Raw genomic sequence first — 11,893 nt, forward strand, 5'->3', positions numbered from 1 at the left:
TTAAATTAAATCATCGTCAAACGACTATAATGTGGTTTCTGATTCACCTTTCAAAAAATCTATGTCTAGCTGACATGCCACAAGAAGAAACAACAACATGCAAAATACAAAATACAAAACAGTTTACCTAAGCGGGGAATGGCAAACGACCAAACATTTTGCATGCTTTCGAAAAATCCGTCCTGTCCCATAAAAGTGCATCATTGATGTAATTAAGACATTAAAAGCTGCGGTGCGTCCACAGGTACTACAAGCATATGACTGGCTGAGGTTCAGCATCACCAATATTACATCAGGGTCGTGTTCAGTTGGATTTTTTTATTTTTTATGTTTCTAAACATAAAATGAAAATTTGCAGTACTTATTGGACAATCCAAGGTAGTCCCTACCAGTTTCAGTCTGTTTTCTTACATTTGATGCCTAATGAACACATCCCAATGTGTTCTCTCAACAGGCCTACCTAGCGAGAGAGGTATCTGTGAAACAAACACACACACAGCTGTTCCTGGCAGCCACTCCACATACACTTGTTTTCCAGTGACGTCTTCTCGATTAATATGGTAAGGAGAATGATTAAGGGGAATGAATAGCTGAAATATACGCAAAATGGCTTAACTGAATGAGCATCTTCAGGGTTAAGATGATACATTGCCTCTTGGAGATGTTCAAAGTAGTAAGCTGCACTAAATTGACTGTAAACCAAGTCTGATATTGACAAGAACAGAGAGGTATTGTATGTAACAAATGCATCATCTACAGTAAACATGTATCCAAAATGTTATCAACAGACTCCTTACCGTGGCAGAGGCTGCAAGGTTGGTTCATACTAGCCTAAAGAAATCAGCGGTCAATGTTATCATTATGACATTTCGCAAAGAAAATAAGTCAGTTTGCAGAATATGCAATATGCTTTACCACAAAATGACATATTTGAATACATGTAAATTCACACAATATAATATACTACGTGTTGTATGTATCTTGTTAGTACCTGTATTCTTATGATGGCACCGGAGAGAAAGGCTCCCGTTTTACGGTCTCCTAACCAATTGTGCTATTGTGTGTGTTTTATGGCGTTATCTGCCACTCTCTTATGACCGAAAAGGGCTTCTACAACTCAGGACACCGATTACTCACCTCGTATTGAAAGACAATTTTTTCTTTAATGAGTCGGACGAGAGGGATTTCCTCCAGACACCTGACAAGGCCCTCATCCCCGTCATTCGCAGGAGAAAGAGAAAGAGATATCGAGGGCGAAGGTCGGGTGCCTTGTAAGGATCCGGCGGCAAGTGGGTAATTTGCCTTTACCATCGGTCCTATTAGCCAACGTACAATCATTGGATAATAAAATAGACGAACTACAAGCATGTATATCCTACCAACGGGACATGTTTTATGTTTCACTGAGTTGTGGCTGAACGACAACATGAATAACATACAGCTGGCGGGTTATACACTGTATTGGCAGGATAGAAGAGTAGCCTCTGGTAAGACAAGGGATGGCGGTCTATGTATATTTGTAAACACCAGCTGGTGCACGATATCTAAGGAAGTCTTGAGGTTTTGCTCACCTGAGGTAGAGTATCTCATGATAAGCTGTAGACCACACTATTTACCAAGAGAGTTTTCATCTATATTCTTCGTAGCTGTCTATTTACCACCATAAACCGATGCTGACCCTGAGACCGCACTCACTGAGCTGTATATGGCCATAATCAAACAGGAAAATGCTCATCCAGAGGCGGAGCTCCTAGTGACAGGGGACTTTAATGCAGGGACACTTAAATATGTTTTCCCGCATTTCTACCAGCATGTTAAGTGTGCAGGTGTAACAGTATACCCTCTGCACACATCAACAACTGACACCCACGAAGCATCATTACCCATCGCTCTACAAAAGCCGCGGCCCTTGCAGAGCAAGGGGAACTACTACTTCAAGCTCTCAGAGCAAGTGACATCACCGATTGAAACGCTATTTAGCGCGCACCGTTAACTAAGCTAGCCATTTCACATCCGTTACAGTCACCCCCCTTTTGACCTCCTCCTTTTTCCGCAGCAACCAGTGATCTGGGTCAACAGCATCAATGTAACAGTATAACTTTAGACCGTCCCCTCACCCATACAGGGGTGGGAAACAGGGACCCTCTGCACACATTAACAACAGTCACCCACGAAGCATTGTTACCCATCGCTCCACAAAAGCCACGGCCCTTGCAGAGCAAGGGGAACTACTACTCCAAGGTCTCAGAGCAAGTGACATCACCGATTGAAATGCTATTTAGCGTGCACCGCTAACTAAGCTAGCCGTTTCACATCCGTTACACAGGCAGAGGGGAAAAAACACGAGACCACCTTTACTCCATACAGAGACGCATACAAAGCTCTCCCTCACCCTCTATTTGTCAAATCTGACCATAATTATCCATAATTATATCCTCCTGATTCCTGCTTACAAGCAAAAACTAAAGTAGGAAGAACCAGTGACTCAGTCAATAAAAAAGTGGTCAGATGAAGCAGATGCTAAGCTACAGGAGTGTTTTGCTAGCACAGACTGGGATATGTTCCAGGATTCTTCCGATGGCATTGAGCAGTACACCACATCAGTCACTGGCTCCTAAGTCCATCGATGACGTCGTACCCACAGTGACTGTACGTACATAACCCAACCAGAAGCCATGGATTACAGGCAACATCCGCGCTGAGCTAAAGGGTAGAGCTGCCACTTTCAAGGCGCGGGACTCAAACCCAGAAGGTTATAAGAAATCCCGCTATGCCCTCCGACGAACCGGCAAAGCAGCAAAGCGTCAATAGGCAAAGCATGAATACAGGACTAAGATCAAATCTGGTAGGCTTGCAAACTATTACAGACTACAAAGCGAAGCATAGCCCAGAACTGCCCAGTGACACAAGCCTACTAGATTAGCTAAATAACTTCTGTGCTCGCTTCGAGGCAAGTAATACTGAAGCATGCATGAGCATCAGCTGTTCCAGATGACTGTGTGATCACGCTCTCCAAAGCCTATGTGAGTAAGACCTTTAAACAGGTCAACATTCACAGACACGCAGGGCCAAACGGATTCGCAGGACGTGTACTCCGAGCATGCACTAACCAACTGACAGTTCAGCGTTCAACACCATAGGGCCCTCAAAGCTCATCACTAAGGTAAGGACCCTGGGACTAAACACCTCCATCTACAACTGGATCCTGGACTTCCTGACGGGCCGCCCCCAGGTGGTTATGGGTAGGTAACAACACATCCACCACGCTGATCCTCAACACGGGGGCCCCTCAGGGGTGCGTGCTTAGTCCCCTACTGTACTCCCCATTCACTCATGAATGCACGGCCAGGCACGGCTCCAACACCATCATTAAGTTTGCTGATGACACATCAGTGGTAGGCCTGATCACTGACAATGATGAAACAGCCTATAAGGAGGAGGTCAGAGACCTGGCCGTGTGGAGCTAGGACAACAACCTCTCCGTCAACATTATCAAGATGAAGGAGTTGATTGTGGAATACAGGAAAAGGAGGACCAAGCACACCCCATTCTCATCGACAGGGCTGGCAGTGGAGCTGGTTGAGAGCTTCAAGATCCTTGGTGTCCACATCACCAACAAACTATCATGGTCCAAGCACACCAAGATAGTCATGAAGAGGGCACGACAAAACCTATTCCCCCTCAGAAGACTCAAAAGATTTGGCATGGGTCCTCAGATCCTCAAAAAGTTCTACAGCTGCACCATCGAGAGCATCCTGACTGGTTGCATCACTGCCTGGTATGGCAACTGATCGGCCTCAAACCGCAAGGCACTACAGAGGGTAGTGCATTAGGCCAAGTACATCACTGGGGCCAAGCTTCCTGCCATCCAGGACCTCTATACCAGGCGGTGTCAGAGGAGTCATAGTCATAGACTGTTCTCTCTGCTACCGCATGGCAAGCGGTACTGGAGCGCCAAGTCTAGGTCCAAAATACAGCTTCTACCCCCAAGCCATAAGACTCCTGAACAGCCAATCAAATGTCTACCCAGACATGTTGCATTGTCCCCCCTCTTTTACTCTGCTGCTATTCTCTGTTTATTATCTATGCATAGTCACTTTAACTCTACCTACATGTACATATTACCTCAATTACCTCGACTAACCTCAATTACCTCGGGGCGGCAGGGTAGCATAGTGGTTAGAGTGTTGTACTAGCAGCTGAAAGGTTGCAAGTTCAAATCCCTGAGCTGACAAGGTACAAATCTGTCGTTCTGCCCCGGGACAGGCAGTTAACCCAATGCTCCTAGGCCGTCATTGAAAATAAGAATTTGTTCTGACTTGCCAATTTAAATAAATTAAACAGTGCACCCGCTCATTGACTGTGTACCGGTAACCCCTATAAATAGCCTTGCTATTGTTATTTAGCTGCCGCTCTTTAATCATTTGTTACTTTTATTTCTTATTTTTCACTTAACTCTTTTTTCCTTAACACGTATTTTTCTTAAAACTGCATTATTGGTATTCGGCGCATGTGACAAATAAAATGTGATATGATTTTTATTTGACTCTAATGACAGATTGACCATACTCTTTTCTACCCTCAGAATGACAGAAGACTCCATGGTGGTGGCCATGTGCAGGAGCGGGAAGTGGTGGAAATGGTGAGGGCCAGGAATGATATCGTGCTGATAAAAATAAAATGATTTAGTATTTAGTGATGCACCGATATTACATTTTTGGCTGATACCTGATATTTTCCTTGCCCAAAAAAACAATACTGATACCGATGACGATATTTAACATTTTTGTGGCCTTCTAGTAGAGTTAAATAGTGAACACACACACATGGACACATCGGTCTAAGGCAGTGCATCTCAGTGCAAGAGGCGTCACTACAGTCCCTGGTTCAAATCCAGGCTGTATCACATCCAGATGTGAGTGGGAGTCCGATATGGAGGTGCACAATTGGCCCAGCGTCATCCGGGGTAGGCCATCACTGTAAATACGAATTTGTTTTGAACTGACTTGCCTAGTTATTTAAAGGTTACACAGATACACACACACACCACACTGACCAAAAAGTTATTTTGTTGGCATTTACATATTTCCTCACTACCAGTAAAACCTCATCAAAATCTATTAATTTCACTAACTTGCTGTGCTGTTTTGTTGTTCATTTGTTCAGTCGTTTCATTCTCGATCAGGATTTCTCAAACTATGAAACGGCGTTTAGGTCTTTGCGTGTCAAATAAGCTTATTGACCAATCAGGACCTGAATATGACTGCACGTCACATAATAATTTAACACCTTAATATATTTTTAACGTAGGTATTACACATTCATTACACTATCACTTTATTTCATGTCACAACGATTCATTGATACGTATGCTATGATGCTGGTAAAGTTGTCTCGCGCACCTACAGTGTTGGTCATAAAAAAAAGCTAGCTAGCTGATGGATGCAAACAATGTTCTTCCCCAAAAACATGGCAAAACGACATAATCTGTATCAGTAGCTATAGCTAACTAACTATATAGCTAGGTGTCATCATCTAAAATAACCCTAATTTACAAGACAGTTATTATTTGATTAATGACGGTCGGACCCATCTATGTGAAGCTAGCCACAATAAGGACTAGCTAGAATAGTGGACTTTGCGGTTAGCCTTCAAAATAAAAGTCTGCCATTGACAGTAATGCAAATGAATACAAACAGTAGAATTATGCCATAATTGAATAGATCATGCTAAACGAGGTTGGAATGTTCTTATATAAAATCAACAAAAGACAATCATTTGTTAATTTGACAAAAATCTGTTGAAATCACACTGGATGTATTATACTTTAGAATTGCATTGGGGGCATACTTATTTCACTGTACAGCTTTTACCTATGGATTGTGGATCAATGACATGGGGTATCAGTCTACTCAGTGACACCCAGAGAACATTAGCGTCGTAGCTATTATTGCGGGACTCTGAAACAACTGAATTGAGCCACATTTATTGTCAATCTATGTGTATTGAATACTATTCCCGAGGAAAAACAATACTGGGTGGATGTTTTGGAGTCTGATAACTCTGAGGAGGACATTGGGAAAAAATATTGTGGTAAAGCTGTACAGTACAATATAAATGTCAATATAAACAATAGGCTGACTGGGGAGGTGATTTCACACAGTCACAGTCCTGCGGTAAGAGCTACAATGCTAATATTTGCGTAAACTCTTCCCAGTTGTGTTCTGTCACCGAGTATTACGTCATGTACCTACATTATATAGGTATGCACATCAGCTCTGACATCGGTTTTGCACATCGGCGTTAAACTAGACATCTGGCCGATACCGATGTTGCCATTTCTTAGCTAATATCGGCCGATTCCGATATGTTTACCAATATATCTAATACACCAATGCATCCCTAGTAGTATTGGGTCCTACATTGAGTTCCTCAATGAGACTGAGCAGGCCTGTCAAGGTGAAGGGGTCACCTATGCCATTGTGTAGGACAATGTCAGGTTCCACCATGCAGAGGTGGTTCAGGCATGGTTTCCAGTCCATCCCCGATTCCTGAACCTATACCTGGCCCCATACTCTCCTTTCCTCAACCCTATCGAGGAATTATTTTCAGAATGGAGTTGGAAGGTGTATGATCGCCATCCACATGAGCATGCCCACTGATGAGTCATGCAATGACATCAACCCAGACCAATGTCAGGCTTGGATTCCCCATACCAGAAGGTTTTTCCCTAGGTGCATCAACAATCAGGACATTCACTGCAATATGGATGAGAACCTTTGGCCAAATGCTCAAGACAGGCTTGATGCAAACTACTGCCTGTTAACTAGTTTATTTCTTTCAATTGTTTCCTTTGTTTAATTTCATCTGTTACAGTACACCCACATTGTAATTATATCTGAAAAAATACAATGTATTCATGCATCAATAATTGTGGAAGATCTACAATGATCACACCTTTGATCACACATGAGATAGAAATGATGGAAATGTTATTTTCAGTAAATGTTGATGGGTAGTACAAGTGTATAACCTAATGTTAAAACAGTGTAATGTACTATAGTTTACAGTACAGTAGCATATTACTTTCAGAAACATGTATCTTGTATTTTTTGCTATTGGATTAACTGGTTGGTAGCCCTTTTGACTCACAGCCACTGTCATCCTGTACACGGGTTGAAAATGCCAGGTTTTGTCATTGATAACCGCCTAAATTGGAATGCAGTGGCTGTACAGTAACCTGCTATACATGACATTAAAGCTCAAGTTCTCCGCTTCACAGCACTGTATGGGTTTTGACTGACAGCAGTTATACACTTTAGCACCACGTGTGCGACAAGAAGATGTCCCCATCCCTCTGGCTAATTGCGCTACATTTGCAAAAATTGTTTTTGTCTGAGTGAGGGAAATGCTGTAAATCGAGAGAAGTCGATGTGTTCTGAAAGATGAGATTATAATAAATACCGCTTTGATGTCATAGAAGCAAACCACACACCCATGAGTCCAAATATGCACTTCACATTTCCATTTTTGAAAACGAATGTCATTTACAGCATCGATGTTTATTATCGCTATGTTCGATCCACAGTTACAAGGATAACGTGTTATACCCTGGCTTGTCCTGAACAGAATGAGCCCATGTTCGTTGTATTGTGGAGACAATTAGCTGCGGAACACACAATTGAATGCACTCATGACTCCATTCTATGAGCACTAAAATTACAATCTGTTACTCTGAAGTGCCTTTTGAAAGCCTAACACTGTAAGATCGTATTTTATAACTTAGCTAGTCATGTTGCAATAGAATAAGCTTTCAAATGATGCACATCTGACCCGGATTGTAATTTATTAATGGAACGTTTTTGGATTGCGTACAAAAATAACTGTAATTGTGTTATGGTGGGAACTACAAGTGTGCTTGCTTCAGTTCCTCAATGGCAAAGCTAGGAGAGCTCAAAAAAGCACCTTATAGTTGAAGGCTCTTTCCTTGAGTCAAAAAAGTGCAGCGAAATGACTTAGTAGCTGTGCAGTTTGGAGAGGCGTGTGGCCACTTGGAGACACCAGTTAGACCTCTCACTCAAACCCTTGTCATCCTTTTTTCTTATCTTGCACCTACTCCAAGATTTCTATGAATATTATTGTGTTACTGAATGTATCCAGAGTATTTTGAGATTTTGTTATTGACAGATGGTGTGAAAAGTACAGTAAATGTCAAATGCATCTGGTTGGCGGCTAGTTTCCTGCAATTCTACACATTTTGTCATGGGGTGCAGAGGAAATTGGGCTGTTTTAAAGCAAATGTTCTTGCAATTCTACACATTTTGCCATGTCTAATGTTTATGAACCCCTACCCTAAGATATCTTACAACTTTACACTGGTGTCATCTGCTGACACAAGGGTCACAAAAAGCATTGTCTCATCATTTGAATCAAAACAGTGCATATAACAGCATGTGAATACAAGGTTGTTACTAGAGTAATTACAGTGTTACACAGGCACAAGATGAACTTAATATAAAGTGTCAGCCTGCACGGCTACATGTATGTGTCCAGCGCTCATTTATGATACTTTATCTGGGATTGATTGCGTTTGCCTGGCACAATGAAACAAATAGAATATAGTCGCAAGAGTTCAAACCCTGCCCATTTAGCACTCCAGGCAGACTACAGCAAACGCAAAAATGATTTGAATGATTTCAAATAGTCTATTGTCTAAGCTTAGTGAAGTCATCGACAACAGAGAATAGATTTGATCTGATTCAGATAAGGCCCAAGCTGGGAGAGCAAGGTTTTGTGTAGTCATGCCCTACGGTCTAGTTGGTCAAGTACCTAAAATTTGAACTTATAACTTGTACCGAACACTATCAGACACATTTTAACCAACATTACAAGAAAGTACAATCACATTACTCCAGATTAAGCCTCGCTGCATTGGCTGCCTGTAAAGTATCAGCCCCACTCTTAAGGTTTTAATTTGAACATTCGAAGCACTACATGGCATTGTCCTCTCTTACCTGGCAGTAGTCACAGACATGCTTGTTCCATACAATCCAGTATAAATGCTTCCCTCCAAATTGACTGACCCAAGTGTAAACAAATGCCAGGGGAGGAGCCTTGGCAAATGATCAACGTATATGGCCGGTGCATGTCTAGAAACTACTCACTCTCATTTACTGCGTTGCTATGTCATGGATCTGCTCCACCCTGATTTATGATCCGAAAGGGAGGTGAAGTTAGTTGGATTTCCGCTTTTGCAATGGAATGTTCCAGAGTAGGACCAAGATGATTTTAATACATTATAAATTATTTTAGTATGCGAGAGTCATAAAGCATTGTAGCCTACTACAACTTACGTACAATGTTGTATTATCATTTCATAGCTAACAAGCAGCTATATACTAACAAGCAGCTATGGTGTCCAATTGAATAGCTGCTACATAGAAATACATAACACTAGTATCCTTATAATAAGATAATATGCCTTATATTATGACATTAATGATTATAACAAACTATTAAAGCATTATAGCAATCAGTGTTAAGTATAGGCTAGTCTGGCCTTTTTTCTTCTTCATGGGACATGTTCATATCGAGCAATGCCTTTGTCTCTCTTGGTGTGGTGCAATGCTTCTTTCTACCTTTAGGAGGATGATAATACAGAACCATAATGCAGTGCAAATGGACGCTGCTGTAGACTACATTGTAAGCATCAGCAAAGGCATTTGATAAAATGAATGCTGCGACAAAAGCCAATGCAAATATTAACAAAACTACCGCCGACGGGAATGCGCATCATTTATCTGCCCATGTTTTACTGTTCTGTTTACTTTTTACGACAACCGGAACCGTTTGGGAGACGATTTAAAACGGCTACAATTATACTAGTCAGCACACACTGGTTTGACGTTTGCCCATTTAAACTGAATAGCGAGAGGTTATTTGGGAGTTTAATTATTTATTTATGTATTAGGCCTACTTGTTTGGTGTGATTTACAGGGGTCTCGCAAATATACTATAAATGCCCCAGGACGACCTTAAGATGTCCTTGTTTGCCTCTACGCATCTTGTACCGGTTCGTCATCATACCCGAGCATCATTGTCGAAAAGATCCTCACACGACATGTGATCGCGTGCACAATTTGAGGCTCAGCTCCCGGTAGTCGTTCTGTATTGTACTAAGAATAACAGTATTTGTCCCTATTATAGTGTTTCGGCCTTATGTGACTTCTATGCAGTCAACATTTGCCGGAACAGACCGAGATCAAAATCTATTTGGCGGATTATCGGGCCGCTTTGAAATGTGCACGCAAACCGGTAGTTGAGCTGCTCTCCACAGTACGTACACTCGTTGGATCTCATCCAATATGTCACAGATAAAGAAACATATAAATTACATTTCTTAACACAGCGCATCGTTTTGCTTACCTGCATATCTGGAGGGATGAGGCTGTGGCTTGCGATTGTGTTCCCGACATGGTGATAATGATGACTGGCTCTTTGTTGAGCTTGTCTTGGCGCAAGTCTCCTGGTGCAGTGAGGATAGCAATATGCAGACTCAGTCGGGTAGCATGCTATTGCAGCCGGTTAGCAAGATCAAGGGACATGGTTTTGACAGATCGTAAATTCAAGGAATAGCCTACCGGTGAAGTTATAATGTAGCCTATTACTAGCTAGAAATGATCAGTGGTGTAAAGTACTTAAGTAAAAATACTTTAAAGTACTACTTAAGTTTTTTTTGTATCTGTACTTTACTTTACTATTTTATTTATTGACAACTTTTACTTTTACTTCACTACATTCCTAAATAAAAGAATGTACTTTTGACTCCATGCATTTCCCCTGACACCCAAAAGTACTTGTTACATTTTGAATTCTTAGCAGGACAGGAAACTGGTCCAATTCACGCACTTATGAAGACAACATCCCTGGTCATCTACTGCCTCTGATCTGGTGGACTCACTAAACACAAATACTTCGTTTGTAAATTATGTCTGAGTGTTGGAGTGTGCCCATGGCTATCTGTTAATTAAAAAACAAGAACATCGTGCCGTTTGGTTGACTTAATATGAGGAAATTGAAATGGTTTATACTTTTACTTTTGATACTTAAGTACATTTGATCAATTACACTTATTTTGATAGTATATTTTAACCCAAATACTCTTAGATTTACTCAAGTAGTATTTTGCTGGTTGACTCACTTTTATTTGAGTCATTTTCTAATATTAACAAATCTTTACTTTTACTCAAGTATGACAATTGAGTACTTTTCCACCACTGGAAATGAAGTATTAAAAACAGTTATTTAACATTTTGTTACATAGGCTATAACATTACAAAATACCGTAATTTCCTCAGTGTACTTCTAAAGCTAAGTTTAGCCAAATAAATTAGTTGTTTTGTTGACAATGTCGGTTTCTTTGAATAGCGGTCTTATAACTGATTGCAGGCTTCCTGTGCACTATTTAGGCAAACATGTTTGTTTAGGTTAAACTGACAATGCATACAAAGAAAGTACTATATTTCAAAAGTTACCTGTTTTTACTGTGAATCAGAACGAACGAACATCTAAATTTTTATTTAGGAGGTTAGCTGGTTTTCACAACTCACAACAGATGATCAGTTCCGTGAGAAGCTGTCAGTGTCACCCTTTACAGGAAAAGCTAGCTAAACTGTTTAAGAACTTGCGTCACTGGCACATGCAGTTCAAATCATCACGATAAAAGACCGCGCGAGGGCAGCAGAGACTATCCCATTTGATGGGTCGCAACGATTCTTTTTGTCGTCTGCAGGGGCGCGATTGTTCCTCACAACGACTGTCAGTCTAAGCGCTTATGCAAATCCAACAGCTGCAATATGTAACTTTTTGCGAGACCCAACCAAATATAAATGAG

At 41.2% G+C, this 11,893-nt stretch overlaps 1 protein-coding gene across 6 annotated transcripts in view; it reads right to left on the bottom strand.

Moving 5' to 3' along the window:
• acot7 (acyl-CoA thioesterase 7) overlaps positions 1 to 11,666 on the bottom strand; it is a 70,174-nt gene extending 58,508 nt beyond the window's left edge. The window contains exons 1-2 of one of the 6 annotated variants that reach the window (XM_064923176.1): positions 11,535 to 11,666; positions 10,426 to 10,522 (exon numbers count right to left, since the gene is read on the bottom strand). In XM_064923176.1, the coding sequence (XP_064779248.1) occupies positions 10,426 to 10,475 (50 nt within the window). In that variant the 5' untranslated portion in view covers positions 10,476 to 10,522; positions 11,535 to 11,666. Of the gene's footprint in view, positions 1 to 127; positions 276 to 9,014; positions 9,112 to 10,425; positions 10,572 to 11,534 lie in introns of those variants that run through there. The other 5 variants (XM_064923174.1, XM_064923175.1, XM_064923177.1 and 2 more) reach the window with 5 other exon arrangements.
• Between the last annotated feature and the right edge of the window lie 227 nt (positions 11,667 to 11,893).

The sequence above is a fragment of the Oncorhynchus masou genome, chromosome 18 (genome assembly GCF_036934945.1).
Source record: "Oncorhynchus masou masou isolate Uvic2021 chromosome 18, UVic_Omas_1.1, whole genome shotgun sequence".
Taxonomy (NCBI): Eukaryota; Metazoa; Chordata; class Actinopteri; order Salmoniformes; family Salmonidae; genus Oncorhynchus; species Oncorhynchus masou.